The sequence below is a fragment of the Argiope bruennichi genome, chromosome 7 (genome assembly GCF_947563725.1).
Source record: "Argiope bruennichi chromosome 7, qqArgBrue1.1, whole genome shotgun sequence".
Taxonomy (NCBI): domain Eukaryota; kingdom Metazoa; phylum Arthropoda; class Arachnida; order Araneae; family Araneidae; genus Argiope; species Argiope bruennichi.
This window is the reverse complement of record NC_079157.1, coordinates 73,761,420-73,789,365: the sequence shown is the minus strand read 5'-3', so window position 1 is coordinate 73,789,365 and position 27,946 is coordinate 73,761,420. Positions and strand designations below refer to the sequence as shown.

Sequence of the window (27,946 nt, the reverse complement as noted above, 5' to 3'; positions counted from 1 at the left end):
ATTACAATCCTTTTTGTTTCCGAATAGAAACGACTGAGGAGTCGATGGTAAAGATGCAATTTTTCTTGTTATGCATGACATACACTTTCTTCATCACCGAATTTTCCAAAGAAGAGAATCTTTCAAGTTCTCTCACTTCATTTCCCTGTAACAAAAGGATAATTTGTAATATCTGTTCAAAATGAAATGTTTCAATTTTTGTCGATTAACTAATCAAAGTGTAACTTAAGGATAATTAAACGCATTATTTAAGAATAATCTGTTATGTAAGAATAAGTAAGAAGCTTTAAGCATTCGAAAACAATGATCTGTTTATTATTATTATTATTATTATTCGGCTCACTTTGGTGTTTCGTATTTAATTAACATACCGATTCCTTCAAATTTTGAAAGACAAACGAAAAATCATTCCACATATTTTGTTGCTGTTATTAGGAATAATTTGAAATCTCAAAAATTTGTTACAATACTGTATTAAAATGCAAAGTACATCGAATATCTATATATGAGTTTCGAGAGAAAATTTAAAGGAGATTTGAGTCTCTTTTTCTCATGCATCGTATCTTGATAATATTTTCAGCTCGACTTTTCTGTAGGAATTTTATTTTTTAAATTTACTTTTAAACATATAGCAGATATAAAGAGCACTAACAGACTTATTTAATATCATCGCAACATATGCGAAGAAAATTTTTTAAAAAAATGAAAAGTATAGAGGCAAAATGCTTTTAAAATTATTTTTAAAAAATTATTAAAATTAAAGAAAAAAATTGTACGGATATAAAATTAGTATTACTGATAACTATTTTTTAATTTTAAAAGATGTAAAAATGGTTTTTGTTTAATAATATGCTCTGAAATTATTAAAAAAAAAAACCGTAAACATTTTGATGAATTTTTATTAAAAATATAATAAAATTTTGAAAGTAAAACCTTACCAAAACTTACCTTTTCTTTTTTTTAAGTAAGCACCAACTATTTAAGGAGAAAATAAATTTGATCCATATCTGGGACCAAAGATCTACCTTATGCAGCTATCTGATAAACACATATATGTTTGCCAGGGTGCTATACTATTACCATCATCACGTTAAAAAGCAATCCTACTATAGATATAAACGATAAAATTACTTTAAATTACAATTATAATTTAAATTTAAATTCAGTTGACTCCAAAAATGTCTTTTTGTCAGTAATTATGTTCAATATGATTTTATAAATTTCAAATTCCGAACTAATTTCTTATGATAGGAAATTAGGATGTGGTGTTTAGAAATGTTTTTTTTTAATGGATATTAAAAAATGGTACTCAGTATTTTCAAAAATTGTGTACCTGGAGGAAAAAAAATGTCATTTTGCGGTTCCTATATTAGATCTGCAAGAGTTTTCTTTAATGACTGTTCCCCCCCTACTCCCTTTGTTTTTCTCATATACGAAGCACAGAAGAAATATTTTAATCTTTAAAAAAAATAATCGAACACTAGATTATGAAGTGTCCCCATGTTTTAGACCTATCTGAGTTCGAGAAAAACATTTTTGGCATTATGTCTTTCTATCTGTTAACGTGTACCATAATTCAAAAACGCTTTTAGCTAGACAATTGCATGTCCGTCTAGCTGTTCGATTCCAAAACGAAGAAAAAAAATTAGGTAGATAATTAGATGCATAAGTTTAGCATTTAAAATATAAATTTTTATCAAATTGTGAACCAAATCTGACAAGGGTTTGATTATCTATCGGTCTGAACTTTTGCATGCATTCAAACGCATTAACTTATAAAATGAAATTTGGTATGTTATTTTGCGACTATAACAGTAATTTGTATTAACTTTTGTTAGTCACATCGGTCAGTTAAAAGGCATTCAAAATACATACTCTCGCAATAGATTCAATACAAAATGATCCATAATTTACGCAAGGCCTCTAAATTTATGTGGAAGAGGAGGGTAAGACAATTGGAGAATATACGAGAAAGTGTATCGAGAGAGACTACTCGCGCTCATATTTTATATATTACAGTATTGTTATTTATTGATATATTTTAGATTATAATATTTAATATTACTCGTACGAACTTCCAGTATTGTCTGGGATATTTACGATGCTTCATAGTTTCTAATTGGTATTGGATGTTGTTTTCCCCATGAATTTGATTTATTCTATCGGAGACAAAATATTTAGTGAAGTATTCGAAAATGAAATTATATTTCATATTCTTAATGAAATATCAAACTTCCAATTTGTTTGCATGACCTAAAAGTCGTTTTATTTGTTTATCAAGAAAACTTAGACAATAAGCATAGATTAGATAATGGTTTACAGTACAGGAGAATCTGTATCAATAATTTAAATCTGCTAATTCTATAGTTAAATTTTTCGTTGATTTATTAAAATTTTTATTGCTGTCTGCTTAAATTTTTACCAAAAAGAATATTGATTTAACTTTAAATAAAAATTTTAAATAATCAATGAGCTAAACGTAAAACATTATTATCCCATATAAACTTACAATTCTAATGAATCAGTTGATAAAGTACAAGTATTCTGATACACAGATGAGGCTTTTGTCCGAGGATGTGTATAAACTGTCTACTTCCTCCTTTCAACGTGCATGATTAATTATTTCAAAAATTCGAATTTCAGATAATCATTTTTAAAATTTAAATATTTAAAATTCAGCATTTTATAATTTTACTACTTCTTTCAACTGGAAATTATTGCTAGGCAAATTTAAAACAATTCCTATTTGAACCTTTTTCTCTCCATTGTAAAGTCTCGATCCATTAAAAGGTAGCGTTATGATCAAATTCTTTATTTACAGTTCATCATCTAGGTTAAATGTGTTCTAGGTTAAAGGATTTTTATTCGACACAACAAGGGTAGTTTCTCGAATACTTTCGGAGAAACCTCTTAAGAAAACAGCTAGCCGACTCTTAGCATTCTCGCAAACACAGGCATAGCTCCAGGGATCCACCGAATCTTTTCGGGTGGAATTCTAGTGGGACACTCCGCTCTCTGCCTCAGTATCCACAAATCTTCCCTCTCTTCCAATCTCCTCGCACTTTTATCCTGTTCCCACCCTCATTCACATCGGACCATTTTCCCGGTTATCCAATAATAGTTCAGCAACAACTTCACTGGTCTACCATCGACCGTGGGAATCCGTTGGGGAGCCACCCTCCACAATGTAAAGAATGCAGGTTTACATCTGTTTCAAATACAATGCAGGTGGGGTCCCTTATCTGGACTCGCACTAATTGCCCAGATGTCCTTACTTTAAAGGGGTTGACCACCTGGCACTTCTGGAAGCACTTACACTGAGGTAGGGCGTCGCCATTGCTGATACTGCTGTCTGGATGCTAATTATGGAGCGTGGAAAAAGAAACGTCACCATGGTCAAGCAGGGAAGAAGCTGAATCATTACACCATACTGTCCTAAATTTTAAAAGTATAAATATTCGATCTTTAACACATTGGCTGTCGTCTGATCCACCTATTACGGAATTAGATGATCATCTTCTGTACTACAGTTAAGAGAAAAGAAAGACACTGTTGTTAAATCAGAGTGATCTGAATCACAGCTATAAATCACGACAACGATCATGTTAATTTACAATTATAGAAAAAATTTTAGCTTGGGAAAATATAAAATGCTTGTAAATAAATTATCATCTATAAGTAAAGTACCTGCAAATAATCTTTTATATGTAGGTACAGTGATTGAAGAATACACTTACCATGAAATTAAACGAATAGTTTTTGCTCTTTCCTTAAAAGTTTATTTTTACATTGATTTGAATTTTTCAATAGATATTAGTATACTTACTTTTTAGTTTGACTTATTTTCATACAATAGAATTTTAATTTTGCTAAATTATTTTATTTACAATTAAGAAAAATAAACATATTAATTATCTTTCCAAAATATACTTCCCGAAGAAGTAAATTATATTACTTTCTTTATTAATGTGTCGAGATTTAATTCCATACTGTTGAGATAAATCATCAATAAAGAAACAGAAACCGTTCTTTGACGGCAATGGATCAGATGTAGAACGGTTGAAGATTTTGAAGCAGATTTGATTTAGTATATTGCGAAATTCAAATAACAATCTGTGATACTGTGAACAAAGAACTGGAAACATTTATCCTTGTTCCAACGCCCATGTGCGTCTTGAGACAGGCACATTTTGCCTTCTTTCCTCTCCCTTCTTTTATCGACAATTTGCGAGAAGCTCCCAATCAACGTCCACAGGCAGGAGTGGTCCTACAATGGGTCAGTTGGCAGATTTACGACCATATTAGTAAAGGCAAGAAGCCGTCGGAATGGGACTGCTTATCGGAAGAGTACTTGATGCAGAACATTTTGCCTTCTTTCCTCTCCCTTCTTTTATCGACAATTTGCGGGAAGCTCCCGATCGACGTCCACAGGCAGGAGTGGTTCTATAATGGGTCAGTTGGCAGATTTACGACCATATCCGTAAAGGCAAGACGCCGTTGGAATGGGATTGCTTATTGGAAGAGTACTTGATACAAACTGCTGAGCGTCAAATTTGCAGACTACAAAGATAGAATAAGCCTCCGATTTTGAAGCTTTGCTTATGGACAAAGAAAGTTTCAAGGCATTACCATCGTGTTATTTCTTGAATAGAGATATAGAAATGAAGGCGATGTATTTTCGGCTGGAGAAGATGCTCCTTCGGTTGGCAAAGCCAATTTCTTTCAGTGTGTAAAGCAAATGCTATTTTACTGATGAAGTGTACGTCCTCGTTGCTGACGAAGCAAATGTTATGTCTCTTACAGTGGGAAGCCACACAAAATAATGCTTTGCAACATGCCAAGAAGAAGCAATAATATCAATATACATGGTAATCAAAATTAAAACTCCCCTATTCGGAGCTCTCTATACAACAAACTACTTGGTGTAAAGGCCCCAAGATTGTTGAGCATACTATTCAAGACATGAGAAAACATTTTACGCGGGGGGGGATTAGTTTCAGAAACACCGATAGATGGCGCTGTACAGTAAAAAATGCTGAAAAGACACAAATAATCACAAAAAAACTCATGCGGTATGGGATTTTTCCTTTTTATTTTCTATTGGTGAAATGAATAAAAAGAATATAAAAAAAGTGAAGAAACTGAAACTGTCATTGTAGTTGCAACTTCGCACTGTAAGCAAAAAATTTGCATAAACTTTTGACTTGCTATCATTGTTCTAGGCATAAAGGAGATAAAGCTGGGAAAATGTAATTCTTATCAGCGATGGCTTCGCCTTTGCTTGTGAAGTTGCTTTATGAAAATGAAGGGAATGCTGCAGCTGCACTTCGAGAGTTTTGTCGACTTGAGAATTTACGCAAAAAGCAGGAAGTACCAAAACATGCTGTAAAATTTTCTTGTACCCAAAATGCAACAGCGCCAATGTCTTGATAGAATTACTTTTATGCAAGATGAAGCGCTTCCACACATTTGTACAGCAGTTTCTTTGGCGACATTTTACCAATGATAGCCGTGCGTTTCTGCAACCTAACCATCTCACTCTGCACATCTTAATTCCTGTGATGTTTGGCTTTGGGGATACTTAAAAAACCTTGTTTATTGAAGACGTCTAGTAACCTTTCTAGATTTAAAAGACAACATCACTCTGAGAAGCATCTCAATCGATCAATTGCGATTCACAGTTAAACAAGCTGTCCACAGAATGCAGATTTTACATCTGGAACAGAACCCTACTGAGCACTTTTCCTTGCATCCATAAGGTCTTTGTGACTGAACGTTTGATATGTTCGAATAAAATGTGTTACAAATGAGTATTTTGAATCTTTTAATATATTTTTTTATTTCACAGCGCCATCTATCGACGTTTTCTGGAACTATTTTTTGCGTAATCCCCATGTCCTAAATAGTATCTCAACAATTTCGGAGTCTTTACACTGAGTAGTTCGCTGTATAGAGAGCTCAGAGTAGGGGTGTTTTAATTTTGAACCCCTTGTATATAAATTGAAAATCTGTGTTCGGATTATATACAATTCCTCATCCTTACATGGATTCGAATGCCCATTGTCACACATGTTCTTTAGTTCTTAGAAGGATTAATTGCAATGTTAAAGTTTTTACGACCTTCTGAAAAGCGGTGAAACAGGTGTTGAGAGATTTTAAGCTTTCTCACCATAACTTCTGCACAAAGGAAGTACAAAAAATATTTTAAATCATCTTAAAAATTTTAAAAAATAGCTTTATAATGATATCAAGTTCATTGCTGAACTATTTTTCTCTGACTTTAAATTAATTTCGGAAAATTGATTTAAACATAATTTTTATCAATTCTATTTTTTTATCGAAATCTTAATTCTATTTCACAGTTAAATCGTATTTATTATATTGTATGTTTGTTACCAATGTTAATTAGTTTTTTGAAGACACTTCCATTTTTCTTTTAATACGTTAAGTAAAAGGAAAAAATTTTTATAACCGCCTTTTAAAATTGTTACAATTTCTTTTAGCCGTGAGGCCATATGGTTTATGCTGTTTTTTCATTTTGATTTCATTCAATAAAATTTTATTTTCTTTTGTAAATTTATATTGTTTATCGTATCACACCAGTTTCAAAGTGATATTTTAAAAAATATATTCACAAACATAACCTTTTAGTTTTTTTTGTTTAACAACAGATATTTAGTCTTTAACATCGTAGCATTTCTATTGTTTGCTCCTATTAAATATTGCTTCTATATCATCAAGTTCAAATTCTAAATAATGGATTATGAATATTTTATTACACACACTTTACAAATTTTGAATAACTCTGAAATAAAAATTTGAATCTTGAAATAAAATACAGGATGGTTATAATTAAACTTCCCCATAAGCAAACATCCTACAACGCAAACGAATTGCTACGAAATTTGGTATATATACTATACACGAGATGAGCTCAAGGAATTTCGAAAAAAAAAAAGCTCCAAAATGTCCACCAGAGGGAGCTTTCTCCGGAAAAACATTAAATTGAACACAATAAACAACCAAAATGGAATACAGACACAATATTAACAATCCAGAAGAAAAATTATGAGTAATAAAATGTAAAACTGGGAAAATCTGTCGATTCTAGGAAAAAAATGTTGAAATTTGCATGTTTGTGAAAAGGAAACAAAACAGGTTAGGATAAGGAAAGCTTGCAGTCGTTGTCATGATTTATGTCGATGTTTCCGGCTGTAATGATGACGGTATCTTGTTGCGATGTTGAATGACTTAAAGAAGTCCATAACGCTTCATGTGCAAAGCATCACCACTGATCAGTTACGATCTGCTGTTGGACACATTGTCCATCGACTTGAAATTTTGCAGGTGAATGAGAGTGCTCACATGGAGCATCTTTCCCTCCATCATCCTGAACATGATTAACAACTGCTACTCTTGTGAATTTCGTCATAATCTGTTCTTGTTTCTGCAAACAACTGTTTTTCTCAAACAGCATACTGTTATTTTTTCCTTACCTTTACTTAATATGGTTCGATGACAAGGTGATCAGAAACTTGTCAATATTGTTTCTGTATTCTATTTTGGTCGTTTATTGTGTTAAAATTAATGCTTTTCCGGAAAAGGCGCCCTCTGGTGGACATTTTGGAATTTTTTTTTTTTTTTAATTCCGTGAGCGCTTTTTGTGTATAGTCTGTATGCCAAATTTCGCTGTAATCCGTCCACCCGTTTGCGTTGTACGATGCTATTTATAGGGGAAGTTTAATTATAACCACCCTGTAGTTATTGAATGCGGATCATAAAATTTACACGGTCAAAAATATTTTCCCAAAAAAATAAATACAACCAAAAGTGATTTCTAACTGTTTATTTATATACGCATTCTTTCTTCACAGCGTACTTTGCACTTTACCTCTTAAAAATATTTACTTGAACATTATCTGAATGTTTAAATAGGAGTTTACATTAAGGCATTTAATACATTATTACTTAAAATAAAAAAATCATAGGTTTATTGATGACACCAAAAAACATTTATATTGCCTTTTCTTGGCATTGTTAATCTCTTAAAATTCACCAACTTAGAAATGTCAGCATAAATCTAGAGACTCAGGATTTCTACATCAGCCATTTATTAATTACAAGTCTTTACTCATATGCGAAAGATTTGAGACTAGATATGTTTTTATCGAAATTTGCAGAATAGCAGTTAATTACGGTTGTGGATCTAAAAAAAACTTATGAGATTGAATATAAAAATTACATGGTATAAAAGTATGTAATGTACTTTTCTTACCTACATATAAAACAGACGAACCTGTGGGTAATACGATAAGTAATAGCATATTATTCTTTCTATATTCTGATATAGAGTAATTGAAGATTATGCATTTTTAAATAGAATTAAAATTGCATATATCAATCATAATTATAAAATTTTAATTAAAATCGAAAAATTACAGAATAAAACAATCAATATGATCAAATAAACTTTAGCAAATTAAATGCATTTTCTATATTACATTAAAATGTGTCTCCTAAGAATACACAGAATTATACAAATACACTCATAAGCTATGTTTTGAGGTAGGTCCATTTGGTTACTTAATTTGCAGAAAGTATATTGAGTTATTCCATCTATTTACCACATTCTCAGAAGATCTAAAAATTCTATGGACGCTCTGGTTAGATTCGAAGTTAAAATTTGCAGAATATTAAAAACTTGCAAGAGATCCACTCTGTCGTAAATGAAAAATCAGAAGGCTGAATGTTGAACACGAGATAACTTTGTTGCCAGAAACTTTCAGTTTGCTTTGACTCTCACATATCTATTAAGAAACTGATGAAATAGCTATTTTGTATTTATACAGGGAAAACTTATCCACTATGTTACTCATCTTTGTATTTCTGTTGAAACTGCGTCGTATTTTGATTCTTTAGAGGATACGTGCAATTATGGGAATTTATCAATGGTAACAATGGTCAATAACTGATCTGGATCGTGGAGAAGCAATTAAGGAACAATCCATGCATTCTAATAAATAATAAAGCCAAACATCGAAGCTTTAACAATCGATTAAGTCGAAGCTATCATCCGTACAGTCTGAATCCATAGTATTTTCCAACGTCGAAGGAAGTGAAGATGTCCAAGAATTGAGTAGTAACAGTCTCAAAATTTGAAGCACTGGAACCAATAAAATGAAATTGATCACTAGTAACTGGCGAGCGTGAAGTTGTAAGAATTTCTGAATTTGAAGCATTGGCAGAACAAGCAACTGGAGCGATATCAGCCGGCGATATCGGATCAGTTATAATTGGTGACCGCGAAGCTGTCAGCGTCTCCGAATTTGAAGCACTGGCAGGAGAAATATTTTAAGCAAGATCAGCCGGCGATGTCGGATCACTGTTAATTGGTGAACACGAAGCTGTAAGGGTGCCCGAATCTGAACGCGAAGCTGTAAGAGTCTCCGAATCTGAACGCGAAGCTGTAAGGGTCTCCGAATCTGAAACACTAGCAGGAGAAATATTTTGAGCGAGATCAGCTGGTGATGTCGGATCACTGACAATTGGCGAACGCGAAGCTGCAAGGGTCTTCGAATCGGAGCGCGAAGCTGCAAGGGTCTTCGAGTCTGAGCGCGAAGCTGCAAGGGTCTTCGAGTCTGAGCGCGAAGCTGCAAGGGTCTTCGAGTCTGAGCGCGAAGCTGCAAGGGTCTTCGAGTCTGAGCGCGAAGCTGCAAGGGTCTTCGAGTCTGAGCGCGAAGCTGCAAGGGTCTTCGAGTCTGAGCGCGAAGCTGCAAGGGTCTTCGAGTCTGAGCGCGAAGCTGCAAGGGTCTTCGAGTCTGAGCGCGAAGCTGCAAGGGTCTTCGAGTCTGAGCGCGAAGCTGCAAGGGTCTTCGAGTCTGAGCGCGAAGCTGCAAGGGTCTTCGAGTCTGAGCGCGAAGCTGCAAGGGTCTTCGAGTCTGAGCGCGAAGCTGCAAGGGTCTTCGAGTCTGAGCGCGAAGCTGCAAGGGTCTTCGAGTCTGAGCGCGAAGCTGCAAGGGTCTTCGAGTCTGAGCGCGAAGCTGCAAGGGTCTTCGAGTCTGAGCGCGAAGCTGCAAGGGTCTTCGAGTCTGAGCGCGAAGCTGCAAGGGTCTTCGAGTCTGAGCGCGAAGCTGCAAGGGTCTTCGAGTCTGAGCGCGAAGCTGCAAGGGTCTTCGAGTCTGAGCGCGAAGCTGCAAGGGTCTTCGAGTCTGAGCGCGAAGCTGCAAGGGTCTTCGAGTCTGAGCGCGAAGCTGCAAGGGTCTTCGAGTCTGAGCGCGAAGCTGCAAGGGTCTTCGAGTCTGAGCGCGAAGCTGCAAGGGTCTTCGAGTCTGAGCGCGAAGCTGCAAGGGTCTTCGAGTCTGAGCGCGAAGCTGCAAGGGTCTTCGAGTCTGAACGCGAAGCTGCAAGGGTCTTCGAGTCTGAACGCGAAGCTGCAAGGGTCTTCGAGTCTGAACGCGAAGCTGCAAGGGTCTTCGAGTCTGAACGCGAAGCTGCAAGGGTCTTCGAGTCTGAACGCGAAGCTGCAAGGGTCTTCGAGTCTGAACGCGAAGCTGCAAGGGTCTTCGAGTCTGAACGCGTAGCTGTAAGGGTCTTCGAGTCTGAACGCGTAGCTGTAAGGGTCTTCGAATTTGAAACACTAGCAGTAGAAATATTTTGTGCGAGATCCGCTGGCGATGTCGGATCACTGACAATTGGCGAACGCGAAGCTGTAAGGGTCTCCGAATCTGACCGCGAAGCTGTAAGGGTCTCCGAATCTGAACGCGAAGCTGTAAGGGTCTCCGAATCTGAACGCGAAGCTGTAAGGGTCTCAGAATCTGAACGCGAAGCTGTCAGGGTCTCAGAATCTGAACGCGAAGCTGTCAGGGTCCCTGACGATGAATTCGAAGGACTGGCTGTCGGTGAATGTGAAGCACTCGAAATGGGGGAATAGAGATTTTGAGTTAGCGCAGATAAGGAACTTTGTGATGGTGTAAATTCACGAGTGGGAGGCCTGTTATATACGAATGGCAAATTTTCAGAAATAGCATCCCTCCTCGTCGACAGCATACTTCTTGATGAAGTTAATCTTTCATATCCCTGCAATAAAAGAACAATGCATATATATATAGTACGAAATAAGTGATTTTTTTTATATTGCACATTTTATTTTGCTTAAGACCAGCATGGGATCTACTTTATTTAAGTTAATTTATCACTTGTCTAGAAATGTAAAATGGATGCTCAATTAGAAGGCGTTATTTCTTGCAGAAATGTCCAGAATGCAAATATTTTCTCCAATATAGAAGCAGAAGATTAAGAGAGGGAGGAGAAATGACATGCTCTATTTTAAAATCATGTTTGAATAATTCTAGAAGTGCTGAAAACATCCTTTTAATCTCGAAAAGCTGTTCTTCAGGAAATAAATATCGACTGAAAGATGGGCATGATCTCTGAGAATGCTAAAATCTTGATAATATTCGACATTCTTATACCAAACAATAAGCAGATTAAGGCTTGTTGCATAGATTTTCATTGGTCGGCATCATTATACCTAATGTAGCGCACTGAAGTAAAATAGAATTTATAAATTAAACTTAAAAAATAAACCCGAGGTTAAACTGCTGTTGGCTTTAGCTATGCAATCGTTGACTGTCATAGTAGTCAAAGATATTTTTACATTGTTCAACTACAAGTATTTACAATCAAATGCAAGTTTAACAGCTTTTTATTTTTACCCTACAGTTTAATTTTTTCTCAAATATTAAATACTTTGAGTAAAACACATTGTTGTAATATGATATATTTTTTTCCTATTGTGAATACGAGTGATTTAAATATCGATGAAGAAATTTTAACTGCATTAATATAAGAGGGGGCCTGAGGGAAATATCATTGACATATTTAAGAGAAACCCATGGCACGATATTTGATAGAAGTTCGTAGTGACTTTGATATGTTGGAAGTAAAAAAAAGGAATTTATCAGCCCTTACTTTCTCGCATATATTTACATAATAGGTCGTAAAATACTCAAAATGGCAGTATACTTATTTTGTTTTAGCAGAGGATTTTATTCACATACGAAGATGCTTCTTAATTATTCATTTTCCCCCCTTAGGTTGGACATTATTAACAAGACATTATTAGTATGGACACCAAGGTTGGACATTATTAACAAATTTTATTTTTAAAAATATAAACATTATTAGGAAATTAGTAACATTGTCGCGTTTTTTAAAGTTTTGCAATGCTTGTAATTTCTAGCGTTACTGTAGCATTTTTGAATTAAATATCAATTATGCGGAAGAATAATTGGTATTCTCTTAAAAAAGTATGTTAAATGAAAAAGCGTTATTTTTTACATTTATCTGTTTAACAGCGTCATGGCCATCAGATTGTCCTTATATATCTTGGTTATTTTGCTGTAAAACCTTTTTGGCAATTCATCCTAAATATCTATAAAGTATGCTTTTCATGTGGTTTTCTTTAAGGTCTATTGTTCTGCTTATAACGATTTTTCAACCGTGTCTGTAACCAGCTAATATTGTTCCAAAATGTCGTGTCCTATATCAACACACATCGGAATGTTTCACAGCTCACAGTAGAAAGCAAGAGTATTTGTATCGGAATCCTTGTAGAAGAAATTCCAACAGTCTAGAATCCCCCACCTCTCCCAAAAAAAATCAATACTTAAATATAAACGATTAATTCGCCTTTTTGAAATGTCCTCCAAATGCCATTTTTTAACTAAACATTTCTTACTACCAATTAAAAACTTTAAACACTAGATTAAAAATTACACCATTATAGAAGTAAAATGACATGTTGAAACAATCAAAAATTGATAAAATGATAAACCAATTTCCTTAAAAAAAGGACAGATTCTGTATACAAACAATTGATATATTTATAGTGACATAATGAATGATACCATAAACGTTCGCTTCCTACTATTTCGTCGGTTTGAAATTTGACATAGTGGATTTTTAACAGTCAGTGTTATGTATGACCAGATACCGAGGAGTAACCCTCTGTCTTAAATCTTCTTTTGCCATAAATATTCTTATTGGTAAATTATGACGTATGTTTATTAATTACATTAGATATTGTTATTTCTCTGACACATACTTCCGATGAGACCTGCGCGATTGGTGGCGACGGTTATAAGACATACCAACAATGATTAACAAATTGTCACTCTACCCTAGATGCCCACATAAAAAGTTTCCTTGTAACATTTTATTTAAAATAGAGTAAAATGACAATTCATTTCGATGTTATTTGGGCTCTTTTTTGCATTTCTGGATCACTGTCTCTATCAGTGGTCTGTTAACTTCGATTTCGGAGATTTAACTGCTTTACTTTCACCAGACATCAGTTATCCGGCCACTCGGATTTTGGCTACTGGTACTGTTTCAAATTGAATGACTGTAGTTATCTCCTTTTCACTTATTTTTTCCCGTCTATTTTCGTCCTGTGAAGGCACAAACTGATTACTTTTAACGTACGTTATGAAATATTAATACGTAGTTAAATGTGCACTCACACGCGTTTCTTTTATGGTATTTCTTGCTAGATGAGCAAGATTTATAAATTATGTATATTTGGAAGTTCATCAGATCTCATATTACAATGCCTCTAGGTGAGTAACATGGATGAATTCGATCAAGACAATTATTGAGAGATTTATACTTTCTCTTGCATATTCATTGATTAAAAACTTACGAGGAAGACAGACGCCTAGACTGCTGTGCAAGTATGAAACGCGGTAAACTTTTCCCCTATAGCTATTTAATTATTGTACCTTGCCAAACATTTCCTAAATTCAAAATCTCTATTAATCCATAATATAAACAATGAAAGTAATATAAAACAATTATTATAGACCTTAACATAAAACTGATTATTTTTATTAATTAGCTAATTTAAATTTTGTTTCAATTAATACTATTCAAGTTATATATAGGTCATGAAAATCCAAGGCTCTTTTAATTCATTACCAAAATTGTAGAAGAAATTTTGAAATACGCGATATTGGACTTTGAAAACCTAAACATAAATTTAATAAATATGAACTATGAAATTTTAGCACTGCAATTTTATATTGAGTTTGCTCCTATAATTACCTGGTAAACAGGTTGCTAAAACTATGTTTAGTGCAATTAGGACAAGAGCAATTGCATGAATGTAAATTTAATTCATTAAAATTTGTGAAAATATTTTAAAAATAATTAATCTTCTTTAATTCATACTTTAATATCTAATATTTCTTTCTTTGTTTTAAACAACCTGCTATCTTATTTCTTTACCATATAACCTTATTTTTATGACATTCCTTAAATTTTTTCTTGCATGATATAAGTTATGAGAAAAGGATGGCATTTTTGGTTATTAATATCATTTCACAATAAAACTTCTAATGTTGATTGTTGGTCATCATTTGAAGGAAATAAGAATTTCCTACTTTGTGCCGAATCTGTCAAAGACAATAAGCGTGAAATTTGGTTCGGCAAACTGGATTCACTCATAACTGCGGAATATAAAGGTCATCAGAAACATCACCATTAGTATTAAACAGAAATTTAGTGGATTTTATATTGATATTGGATTTTATATTGATTGAAGACTTATCCAAATCAATTACTGATCAAGATAAGTTTTGGAGTTACTCGAGGGAGAATTAAAAATAGATTATTTATATAGATGCTCCCGAGTATCCGATTCGCAACTATCCGGCTTCCGTACTATCCGAAATAGTTTTCTTTTATCGTAATTAAATGCAGGTTGCAGAAGCAGTAATCTATTATGGAATTTTTCAAAAACTAAGAACTTTTTGACTTATCCTAGGGTTGCCTTTTCATATCTGTGTAATCATTTATCAGTAAAAAATAATATCAGTTTGAGTCAATTTTCTTAAGAATTAGGCTCGATTCAAGATTTACTTTAATGTTTTATTTATGTTTCCTTCAAATTTAAGTAAGGCATTACAGAATTCATGTTAAAAAGGGGAACAGTTTATATCCTTTAACTTACTTTTTCTCTAATAAATTCTTGAAACGTGCAGTGCTGTATATAAACATATATAAACTACCAGTACAGAGTCTTCAATTTTAATTCGACACGTTACCGGCAACTGCTTCTATGATTCACAGGGTCGCGGTCGCGTTCACACTGTACAAGGCTTGAGATAAATGGAGGACTCGGTAAGAAGTGAGAAAATACGTATTATTCTTGAAACGAGCAGTGTATAAAAACTTTGTTTTCTGGTATTGGTGGGCAAAGAAGTGAATTCCTAGAACTCCGGCCTATCCGGATTTTTTATGCGATCTGCCCTTCCGCCACATTACATCGGATACTCGAGTGTGTACTGTATTAATAACTATTATACTCTTTAAACTAGAGTTTATGAATTACCTCCTCTCTTCGTTGCTTAGCTGGCGAAGTACAAGGCTGGGAAGTCGATGATGTTCTTTTAGAGGACGGCGAAGGAGGAGTTCTGGCACTGGACGGAAGGGAAGTTGCATCAGATTTAGTTCTTAAATCTAACGCAGCAAATGAAGAAGAACAAGGTGATGCTGTTTGAAAGGCTGGCGAAGTGGGAATTCTAGCACTTGGTGAAACTGGAGTTGTCTTGGATGTAGTTCTTAAATCTAAGGCAGCAGGTGAAGTGGAAGTTCTGGAACGAGGTGATCTTATTTCAAAGGCCAGTGAACTGGAAGTTCCAGCAATCGGCGAAGTAGGGGTTGACTTGGATGCAATTGTTAAATCTAGGGGAGCAGATGAAGTGGACTCTCTGGAATAAGATGATGGTATTTCAAATGCCTGCAAGGAAGGAATTCTGACAGTCGGAGAAATGGAAGTTGTAGCAGATGCAGTTGTTAAATCTATGGGTTCAGATGAAGGGGAATATGGCGAGGCAAAAGATGTTGATATGGAAATACTACCAACCACAGAAGATTCAGTAAGAGGTGGAGTGGGAACTCTATCCCTCGATGAAGTGGAAGCTTCTGAAGCAGACCTTCTGCCAGGAGAAGACATGGTGCCAGTCTCTACTCATTCACTGAAAACAAAACAAAACTGATGTCTTCTGTACAACTTCATAAAAGGATTTACCTTACAGTTTCGGTTAATACTTCTTCTTTAAGGAAGCTGATGAATTCAGTTACTTGTTTACAATATAGTTAACGTCGCACTTGAGCTCTATATCGTATGCTTGGCAGTAGTCCTGCAGTTATTCAATGCACCAGATGGATCATAAGAATGAAATAGTTTGAAATCAATGCTTATGTCCAAAACTTGCGCCAGAAAAGTACCCACATCATCATCATCATAATATGTTGAAAACTTTACGCCTTTTGATTGTCAAGCCATCCTAAAAGCCACAGTGGCAACGTTAATAGATATTTATCTGTTTAACAGAAGTATGTGACTTAGCTATAATGGAACCGCCAAATTTTTGTGTTTTATATACAGAATGTGTTATAAAAACATGAGTTAGCTAGAAGATCTCCCGCTTTAGGTATCTGATAAAAAAAGCATTTTAAAAATAGATGTAGGAACCTAAAAAGACTGTATAAAAGAGAATAAAATGAAATCGATGACTAAATATCGGATCTACTTTTAGTTTATAATTTTAACAATGGTGTTTTTAAATTTCCTTAGCATTAAATTAAGGATGAGTTTAGGATTTATGATTCGAAGATTGTTATTTCACCATGTGGCTTCAAACAAATGTGAACAATAAATCCCATGAATTGTAGAAATATTTCAGTATAAATTTCTCATTGTGGCGTGAACCATCATGTGCTAAATTCAAATACCGATTCTGATTAGGTCCTGTATCGGGTACGTCAGTGCTTGGATTTTATCTTCAATGAATACTATTTTCAGAATTTATCCTAGTATCCGAAATTATTAATTGAACTTTCCGACTTTTCTTTTCTATGTCGTTCCCTAGATTGCAGGTCTTTCAAATGGAGATCTATTGATGATGTGGTCGTTATTATACCCAATGGGGAAAAAAACGATGTGTGATTGAAAGCTCTATTATTTTTATACAGACGTGACCTCAAATTTCTAGACATAGCATCTCCAATAAATTAGATAAGCACATTCTTTGTAATGTTTGAAAAATATCAGGCAATGCGTGTTTCTTCTATTGGCTTCGTCACTGTGCATTGACTTAGACACAGCATCTCCAGTAAATTAAATGAGCACATTCCTTGTAATGTTTGAAAAATATCAGGCAATGCGTGTTTCTTCTATTGGCTGCATCACTGTGCATTGGCTTAGACACAGCATCTCCAGTAAATTAGATGAGCACATTCTTTGTAATGTTTGAAAAATATCAGGCAATGCGTGTTTTTTCTATTGGCTGAAAAATGCTTTCAATTACGCTAGTTCGAATTAGAGCTTCGAACACGAGTTATGTCTTGAGGATTCTTTGGGGTACACCTATTAAACGCATCAAGGGATCATCTCCCAAAAGAGAGCAAAAGGAGGCTTAAATTCCCAGGTTATCTAATTTACATAGAAAAATGATTAAAAAAAAGATTCCTAAACGAATTTTCTCTTAACAAATAATTATCTCCTCTAAATTAACATTGAAAAATGATTAAAAAGTTCCTGAACGAATTCTCTCTTAACAAATGATTAGCTACTCTAAATTTACATTGAAAAATGATTTAAAAAAAAGGTCTAAAACGAATTTTGTTTTAACAAATAATTAGCTCCTCTAAATTTACATTAAAAAATGATTTAAAAAAAGGTCCCTAAACGAATTTTCTCTTAACAAATAATTAGCTCCTCTAAATTTACATTAAAAAATGATTGAAAAGAAGGTCCCTGAACGAATTTTCTCTTAACAAATAATTATCTCTTCTAAATTAATATTGAAAAATGATTAAAAAAAGTTGCTGGACGAATTTTTTCTTAACAAATAATTAGCGCCTCTAAATTTACATTGAAAAATGATTAAAAAGTTCCTGAACGAATTTTCTCTTAACAAATGATTAGCTACTCTAAATTTACATTGAAAAATGATTTAAAAAAAAGGTCCCTAAACGAATTTTCTCTTAACAAATAATTAGCTCTTCTAAATTTACATTAAAAAATGATTGAAAAGAAGGTCCCTGAACGAATTTTCTCTTAACAAATAATTATCTCCTCTAAATTTACATTAAAAAATAATTGAAAAAAAGGTCCCTAAACGAATTTTCTCTTAACAAATAATTAGCTCCTCTAAATTTACATTGAAAAATGATTAAAAAAAGGATCCTAAACGAATTGTCTCTTAACAAATAATTAGCTCCTCTAAATTAATATTGAAAAATTATTTTAAAAAAAGGTTCCTGAACGAATTTTCTCTGAACAAATAATTAGCTTCTTTAAATTAACATTGAAAAATGATTAATAACAGTTCCTAAATGAATTTTCTCTGAACAAATAATTAATTCCTATAAAATTTCTTCATCAGAGTAAATTATGACAGGTTTACTTCGATTGCAACAAATTTTCTTAAACCTTCTAGGAACTTTTCGGCCGTTAATGATATACACTGTTCTAAATGTAGGACTATAAATATAGCATGCGTATATATAACTATCTAGATTTCTTTGACTACTCTTAGTAATTTCACAAATTGTTGCCTATATAAAAGGACTGTGATTATGTTTTCGCAAACACAGATCTGTACCGTCGTTTAAAAGCAACATTGTCAGATTTAGTAAGAAAAGAAATTTTTTGCATCCAATAACGAACATTGAATTTTTTATATCAGGTATGAATACGCAGTTTTATGTTCATGCTAGATGTGGAAAAAAAGTTTTATTTATTGGTTCCGATAAATTAAATTTTTCCCCATTGTAAAATTTGGAAAATTAAAATAGGTGGTATGATTTTTTAAGTAATGATATGGGAAATGGGAATATACATCATATTTTTCTAGTAATAATTTTTTTTCATTCAAAATAACTTGTGGTAAATAATGGCAGACTGTATATCTTTATCAAAAGGAGCAAAAATTAATGAAAAATTCTACAAATCTAATGCTAAGCATGTATTATCTAATGTATCTCGACCATTGAAAAGGATATGAAAATATGGAATTAATTATATGAGAATTTTTTATAAGCATTTTACAATCTTTCACCTACTACACCTATTTTCTTATCAATGTCATGCAAAATTTTTCTCATTAATATCTTCAAGGACAAGCAATTTTTTCTTTCCCTTGAAAAAATACATTATTCTTTTAATATCCACGCTTTTCATGTAAAAAAAGACAAGCTTTAAGAAATCGATTTAAAGGAATTAAAATTACACAGTATAATTAGTAGCAAAACATTAGAATGTATTACCACAATTGTCAAGTAATGTATAGTAATTTTGTACTTGATAGTGGAAATGTAGTTTAATTTTTAACCTCATTCTGAATGTTTATTATGATAAAATGTAACATGAAAATTTAAGTTTTTTATACAATAAAATAAAATTTTTTTCAAAAATAGACTGCTATGATAACCGCATATCCGAATAATACAAAAAGTCTCGAAACTTTAGCCATATTTTCAGATAAATCTGTGATTTCAATGCGAATGCTTCGTGTGATTTAAATTCGGCTCTCCATTACCAACTGACATATTCAACGGACATCGAGAAATTTCCGTATAATATTGAAGGCCTGAAGAACTCTTGAATAATCTTTTTTCCCTCCTACAAAAGGATTAGGTGCAATACACATGAGAATATATTTATAGAATATTAGATATTACTTGTAGATTCTCAGAGGAACCTTCAGATGATAATACTGATTATCCAAAATCCTCTAAAGTAGGGTGGCCTTTAAGTCGATCGTGATCGACAGGTAGACCACCAAGGCATTTTGAGGTGATCGCTTTTACTAAGATCTAAGACGCGCATACTGAAAGAAACTAATTGTCTCATTCATGCATTACCCATTTGGCAATGCTAATGTGGAAGAAATAACTGAAAATATAAATTATATATTCTCTTTTTCTCATAAGGAAAAGGAAGTTTTTCTTTTTCAGAATGTCAATTTTGAAAGTCCGTTGTTCAGAACCTAACAATAACTTTTGGAATCTAATTGACGAAATAAAATATCTTAATTTTAAAAAAAGTTGCACATCATTTAACATCGGTCTTTGGCACTACCTACCTATGTGTGCATTTGCAGTGATGAATATAAGACAATATATCTTCCTAACTCAGTATTCTGAATTGTTTGATATTAAATGCACCTTTGATATTAAATTTGTAGCTATTATTATTATATTTGTAAATCTGTAGGTAAAAACATATTCCGTATTTATTATTAAGTTGTAATAAATGTTGCGGATCATTTTTTTTAGCTCACAACACCTATGCCACTAATTGGACCGCACCCCCTTGAAAAAATTAAAAGAATTCATACCCTGGAAAAGTCTGCCCATCGTTGCTCTGAAGTGGTTATATCTTTATTTCCATATTCAGAAACGAAATCGATTAGGCAACAAGCTGTCAAAAGGGTTTGCAATTCCTACTTTTTGTCCACTTTTAGATTTTTGCTTTGTTCCAATTATCGAGTTAAATACATGAAATTAAAAATAATTTCAGAATCTAAAACCACCAATAGTAAGATAAACTGTCAATCCAATTAATAGATTCTCTTTCATTCGACCATCTAAAATTACAAAACAATCATTTTGAAAGACTGTTGCCTGTTCGATTTCGTTTCTGAAAATGAAAATATTGAAAATCGTGATCTGTAAAAAAAAAAAAAAAAAAAAAAAAAAAAAATCTAGCGAAGAGAAATATCGATTTTAGACGCACACAAAATATGAGATTTCTTTTGTGGTAGCAAAAGAAAAAAAAATCTACAAGATTAGGATTTGACAATAAACAGAGACCAACATTTGATTTTTAATTAGAGGCGAAATCCAAAATTAGACAGCAATAAAAAAGGTGTATCCAGGAATGGAAAATTGGACTGTTTTATTTTTCTGGCACAAAAGCTAATATTGGCAAGTTCCACCAAACACATATTGGTTTAAGATACAAACAATAATTCATTAAAATAATGGTAAAATTCTATTTAAAAAAATTGTGTAAAATACCATAAAAACTGCTCACTTATTTGACGTTTGAAAAGCATAATATTCATGAAATCGTTATTTTTCAACAAAAAGTAATCAACAGACAAAGCTTTTGGCAGTCCATGTCAACAAAGTGTGTATGGTATCAATGGCTCAACTTGAAGTCATTTTTAGCTTGATTAATATTTTTAAGAAAACTATCTGCTGAAGTTCCAGATCCATAATGGATTTTATAATTCCGCGTTAAATTTCCATGATTAACAGACAAGCTTGACGAATCAGACATATGTGGACGTGATATAGAAGCCTGATAAATGGGTATTTCATTTTTACTGTCATTTTGGGGACAAGAAATTTTCGAATCTCCCCCAAATTGACTTAGAGAAGCACAAGGTAATATGTAAATAGGATATTTTACTGGATGTTGATATTGTGACTTCATATTTTTTGGGGAAATTCCACTATCATAAACGTTTTCCACTGACAGCGATATCACAGAAGGATTTGTTGGTTGTTTTAAGTCTTGACTGAGAGATGGTAATTTCCACTTGGGAAGTAGAGATGTCCACGGAAATGTCTGCACAATGGGAATTGACTGAGGAAAAGAAACAGTAATTGAAGCATTAATTACTGGTAAAGTCAGAATGTTGATAGGGCGAAAATCAGAAGCAAGATCAACTGCCGATGTCGAAGGACAAGCAATCGATGAATTCGTTGCATTAACAATTAATCCCAGCGAATGTGAAGGAATAGCAGTAGCTGGACTAAAAGTTCTATCCTCTTTCGATGTGGGAGCACATTCAAACAGTTGATAGGCTTGAAAAAACCATGGGAAAATCAATTCATTTTTTTTCGTAATATCTTGAAATCTGGAATATTCTTGAATAAACAGTTGTCTAATGATTTCTATTTTTTCTACTGCTCTCGCTTCATCAAGATCTTCCATTAATTCGCTGCAATCTTTGAGAAACAATCTTTTCTTAGTCTTTGATAGATTCAGTTTGGTTTTTTGATTGTTTTCACGCCATGCATAATTATATTTCAACAATAATTCCAAGAATTTAGTCGTATTGTTGTCTTCTTTTGGTGCGTCTTCCCATATGCAGCAAATTGCTCTGCGATTCATTCTTGTTATAATTAGTTCCAAAATTATTAATAAAGTATACAGCAATGAAGGTGGGTTTACTCTCAGCCAGCTATAAAGCAGAGTTCACACGAGACCAAATATTGCGGGCAATTGAAGGTCACGCCTACTTCAAAAAGATCACGTGACCGCAATGGGACAATGGCAAATAGTTCTTCCGTTGAGACAACCATTTGCCATTGTCGTTCACGTTTCTGAGGTAGGCGTGGCCTCCTATTCCATGCAATAGTTGCTCTTTTGTGAACGCTGCTTATTCCATCCAGTAAGACCAGGCATGCACAGAAACTGTACAGTAGCAAGTACTTGTCCCGTCTTGGCAAGAACTTGCTACTATCCGCTCTTTACAGTGAATACGCAACCTTACTTCTGCGCATGCGTGGCTGGCTGGAATCCTATAACTGGCGGAGTGTAAACCCACCGTGGAGGACAGTAAAGGTGGGTTCACACGAAGCCAACTATTGTGCGCAATAGAAGGTCACGCCTACTTCAGGAAAATCATGTGACTGCAACGGGACAATGGCAAATGGTTGTCCCGTCCGGACAACTATTAGCCATTGTCCCATCGACGTTGTCTCAACTGTTCTCGCGGAGACAATACAGGGACAACAGCAGAGAGACAACAATTGCGAGCAACTGTTAGCTTCGTGTAAACCCACCTTAAGATCAATAATTTCAATTTTTAGTCAAGGTGTTCACTTAAGAGCTAATAATTTTCAAATTATTATGGAAGTGCTTCACTAGGCCATTTAAAAATAAACATCACGCTAGAGCTATTCTTGTTTGGACATGGTTCTGGAGTTCATTTTCATATCAAATTCCAGAATTCCACTTTTAGAAATGGGTATCTGCATAAAAAGCTTCATTCATATCGAGTCTGTGTGAGGTGTCACCACATATTTCGTATGTCAATTCAGCTCAAAAATTGGATTTAGCAATGAGCCACTATAGGTATTTGCAGTCTATGAATAGTGCCTGACGGCTTCTATTTCTACTGATGTTAATAACACATCAAGGTCTTAAATTAATTTACTATAACATTTTAAAAGCTGTCTCTGTACAATTTCTCTTGGATTTAATTTAATTTTCTTATCATTTTTATCCTTATATAATCATAATTCAATAATAATCTTAACTGCATTGATGTCTTTTATTTATCTTGACAGTTACAATAGACTTCTTTGATGTGCATCCTTTTAGAATGCAGTACTTTAGAATGCAGTAAAGAATAAAAAAAAATCATATGTGTAGTAATAAAACATAATAAGAAATATAATAAACATGATGCCGTGCACATTCAATTCTAAATATGTACATGAAAGACTTCTTTTTACTTTCTAGTATATGTAGTATAGAAAAAATATAGTAATCATCATAAAATTCTATCATCAGATTTTGACAAATATCCAAGTTTTAGAGGTTCCTCAGTATTAAAAACACAATTTTAGAAAATGTCTGCCTCTCTGTCTCCGACAAAGATAACTCAAACACGCCTGGAGCTAGACAGTTAAAATTCAGTATGCGGTCTTTAGACCAAATTTGCAGATTTCTATCAAATTTTGAGTAAAATCTGATCAGAGGAAGCATGTCTGTCCGGCTGTATGAATTTTAGTTAACAGGATAATTACAAAACGAAGAGAGCTAGCTAGATAAAATTTGGTACACAGATTTAAAATCCACAGGATATCTATCGAATTTTGAGCCAAATCGAACAAGGAAACGGCCGTCTGTCGGTGTGTTCTTTTAGAAGCATGTAAACGTTAAAAACTCAAAGACGTATTGATTTAAACATATCAAATTTGGTACTGGATTTTATAACTACAAATGCAGTTTTGTGTCAAATTTTGTTTTTACTTGATCGAGAAAAACCTGTCTAAAACTCAAATATGGTTTTGGATACTATTATCCGCATGGAAGGTATTAATCGCCAAAAACCTGGCCAAGAATAATACGAAAGATTCAGTCTAAAGGCTAAATGTGAGCCAAAAAATATTATGTAATTATTGTACATCAGTGCCATGTAAGGTGCTCTTAGGAATAACACCATTAAAAGAAAGTTTGCGAGGACGGTTTGTGTAGACCACTGCCACTGGTCTTTGAAGGATTTAGGAGGACTACATTATAATGATCATGGCAACTTGGAAAAAGCTTCATTTAGCATACTTACGTTAGCAAACTCTATATCCAGAATACTATTATCTTTCATTATAACGATGCATGGAGTAATCGTCCCGTGCTTTGTTCTCATACCAGGATTCCTTCATGTTTGAGATCTAATCCAAAACTCGCTCATGCTCATGATTCTTGGGGTACACAGATAGTAGGTACTTCCATAAAGACTGTAAATAATCGGTTGCTAAAATAATGAAAAGAGGAATTTTGAAATGAAAAATATCATTAAAATTTCACAAATAGTTATCTTTATAAAATACGCTTTTTTTTATTTTATTAATATGAAATACACCATAGATATTTCACAAATAGTTACTTTTATTGAATTCTTTTTCGTTTTATTTATCTTTGTGTAATGCTTTTCTTTCTTATTTTCTTGTACTTTTATTATCCGGAATATTTTGGTCGCTTACACGAGATTAAAAATGGAAAAGGTTTAAATGTTCCATTCTGGACTTTTATCTGGCATGTTCGCTCTTTGTGTCAGCAGCAATTAGCTTTACTTAATCCTTCATATTCTGTATTCAGTAATTAATAAAGTTGTAATTTTGTTTTTGCTTTATTCGAAAGGCCTGGTTGTAGAATAGCCGTAAGAAAATGGAAAAATCTTTTTTCAATTAAATTCATTATACTTTAATAAAATATTCATATATTGTAAAATCTGAATGAAGCCTACTATCTCCTGTTGGAACTGTTCGTGTCATTGACAGTATTGTCAGGAAAAGCGTTCGTAATACGTAGCTAAGAGTCTGATTACTGAGGTATTTTCAACTATTATCAGGACATAAAGGGCAAAACATTAATATATCTATACGAAATTCAAAATGAAGCCAATGTAATCGAGTTTTAGGACAAATCAATTGGAGCAATCGATGCTATCCAGAAGATAGACACTATCAGTAGTTTACTTCCAGGAAATATAATCGATATGTGCATTTCCGATCGATAGTTTCAAAACTTGATAGAAATTGCATATTGACTGCATTGCAGAAACGAAAATATTGATAGTTCAATAGATTATTAGAGAAAATTCCCGGCTACTCTATCGATATTTGATCAATGGATCAAGCAATCAGATCATGAAGTAATTTAATGCGATAAGTAATTGCTATAACTGAAACAGATGGATGAATGATATAAAACAATTTTCACAAACAAACGTTTAAAGAAAATTTAGCTATCTTATTAAGAATTAATGGAATTTTGTTTCAATATTATGAGTGAAAAACAACACTCGGAGACATTTTTGATGTTGATTGTATCTTCTTTGAGTTTGAATAATGGTCCCGTTTAAATGAGAAACTCAAAAGTTTTCATTTGCCACTGGACATCGAATGAAGGCATTTTAATGTCCAAAAAATACTCTATAAAATACAAAAAAAAAAAAAAAAAAAAAAAGTTTGACCAGGGATAATTCTCTTTCCACACATTCTCTCATACTTTTAAATAAATATTCCTCTGTATTATTAACCGTATGCCTTTGACAGACAATTTCCAAAGAGCCCATTAGAATACAATCTATGGGGATTAATCATTGAATTGCAGTTAATAAATAAGTCCCAGAGCACCAAAAATGTATTTTAAAAGCCGGTTTTTTCTTTACCGAAGGCTTAAAAAGACGATTTAGCACATAACTACATATGTATCCTGAAAAATCAAATACAAATGTCATGATATATCTATACCTTTGTGATTCTAAATCATCCCCATTTATGTGCTTTTGAAAATACAGACCAAGACGGTCAACACTTGACGGATTCGGTTTAAAATTATATATTTAACTGTTATTCAGATAAAAATATGTGGTCAAAATTTTACTCATCTAGCCATCTCGTTACTTTGCTCACCCTTAAATGCATGATTATTTGTTCTGAATTTAAAAAATCGTTTATTATAGGAAAATAATCATAGGTTACGCAAAAAAATAAATAAAATCCTGGTAATGATACGATATATTTATTTCGAAAAAAATTATGTTGCTAAATATATGTAGACTTTTGGCCATATACAATATTTCCCAAAAATATAGCTTGTATCCGTTATTAATTTTCAAATACAACATCAAATATTGATAGCTTACCTAAAAACAAATGAGAAGCAATTTCTTAACAGCTAGATAAATCACTTCTTTATAGGAACTCGACAATAGAAACGCTTTCTTCACTGAACTTTATCACCCACCACATTCAAATGTAAAAAAAAATTATATAACTTACCGCCAAAAGTAATGTTAACTTTTTTCTTCCAAACCTGATTTATTGTCTATGGTTATCAACGTGCGTTCAGAAATGGACACATTCAGGTTTTTGAATAAAATTAAGTAGAGCTAGATGTAGACAGTTGGCAACAATACACATTTAAGGGTTAATTTATATTCGGACAGCCAGAAAGGCAGACTTCCACTTAATAAATTTCATTGAAAATTTGCCAGAAATCTACAAATTTAGTGTAAAAATCATATTCGAAATTCCTCCCTTCTCGCTCAAAGCGTTTATGAACTATCGTGTTTACTGATAGACAGATGGACATAATCTCAAAAATGTGTTTTCCGAATCAGAGAACCTGAAGATTTGTTTAAATTTCGAGTTCGAATTTTTCGCCAATTATAGCACTTCTCTTTATGTATTTCGTATACGAGAAAATAAAAAAAAAGACCTAAGTAAGTAATGACTTTTTCAAATCCTTCAGTTTTTCAATGGCCATTTTTTTATTGCATTTGGAGTGCAAGTTTGTTATTGCAAGTGCTATGTAGAAAGCTGCCTCTAATCAGAGCTAATCCTGAGTGTTAAAATCCATGTCGTCCAGAAGGTGACACCGACTATACGACAATGTAAGATTTTGGTATGAGTTTCTATTCAGTGGCGACTCTGTGACAGATTACCACATTCGAAGAGTTAGAAATAACGAAAAAACTCAACTCCTTTCTGGACTCTTTCGTGATTTTCATTCATGAGAAAATCACGAAAAGAATACTTCTGTGAATTACAAACTGTATAAAAGTTACTCAATTTAATTTGACGTCACAAATTGAATCAATTTAATTATATTGTCACGAATTGCGGTTTGATCTTTGTCAATTTTACAGGGTTGACCTAATGAAACTTGATCAACCGCGTTGTAACACCACGGAGAATACCAACAATGATTTCTCTAAAGTATAGAGAGGGCCATTGTGCGTTTTAATATTATGCTATCCGATGACACCACGTTGGTATCATGCGAAATCTACCAGGCACTAAAGCCAATGAAACCGCATTGTAATTTTTATTTATTTTTTGATGTAATTATTTGCTATTTATTACTTGTATTATGAAAATTGTTATAATTTAATTATTTATAACTTTATTTCAGGAAAATTATGATCTTCAGAAAACTGGAAAAAACCGTCAGTGATAGATGTCCTACCGGCGCCAAGCAAAAGAATTCCGATCAGACGTGTGGACGATATAATTTTAGGAATTCAATATCCATGCATTCAAAAAGAAATATTTCCGAGACATTGTCCTATAAAAAAACAATTTTCGCATGGATTTACTGATCACATTGAGTTAGATTGTTTAAATG

The 27,946-nt window shown here is 33.3% G+C and overlaps 2 protein-coding genes across 2 annotated transcripts; both read right to left on the bottom strand.

Annotated features, from left to right (window-relative positions):
• Window positions 1–9,069: 9,069 nt before the first annotated feature.
• On the bottom strand, window positions 9,070–16,023 carry LOC129975432 (mucin-2-like). The gene is made up of 3 exons (XM_056088495.1): window positions 15,392–16,023; window positions 10,730–11,076; window positions 9,070–9,334 (listed from the first exon to the last, which is right to left on the bottom strand). Exons 1-3 carry the CDS (start codon window positions 16,013–16,015, stop codon window positions 9,070–9,072), a joined length of 1,236 nt encoding a protein of 411 aa, XP_055944470.1. The 5' UTR covers window positions 16,016–16,023.
• A 5,016-nt stretch (window positions 16,024–21,039) lies between these two features.
• Window positions 21,040–24,461, bottom strand: LOC129976396 (uncharacterized). The gene is made up of 2 exons (XM_056089932.1): window positions 24,378–24,461; window positions 21,040–21,664 (listed from the first exon to the last, which is right to left on the bottom strand). The coding sequence occupies exons 1-2, from the start codon at window positions 24,456–24,458 to the stop codon at window positions 21,215–21,217; spliced, it is 531 nt and encodes a 176-aa protein (XP_055945907.1). The 5' UTR covers window positions 24,459–24,461; the 3' UTR covers window positions 21,040–21,214.
• Window positions 24,462–27,946: the final 3,485 nt, after the last annotated feature.

Bases quoted from the DNA above. Each gene is read 5' to 3' on its own strand.
- LOC129975432 (XM_056088495.1), bottom strand. From the start codon at position 16,015: ATGTCTTCTCCTGGCAGAAGGTCTGCTTCAGAAGCTTCCACTTCATCG. The intron at 11,077-15,391 runs GTAATTCATAAA...CTTTTATTGCAG, and splicing joins CTAAGCAACGAAGAGAGGAG to GGATATGAAAGATTAACTTC. The intron at 9,335-10,729 runs GTCAGATTCGGA...TTCTCCTGCCAG, and splicing joins GAGACCCTTACAGCTTCGCG to TGCTTCAAATTCGGAGACGC.
- LOC129976396 (XM_056089932.1), bottom strand. From the start codon at position 24,458: ATGAGAACAAAGCACGGGACGATTACTCCATGCATCGTTATAATGAAA. The intron at 21,665-24,377 runs GTAAGTATGCTA...TCTTTTCCTCAG, and splicing joins TGGATATAGAGTTTGCTAAC to TCAATTCCCATTGTGCAGAC.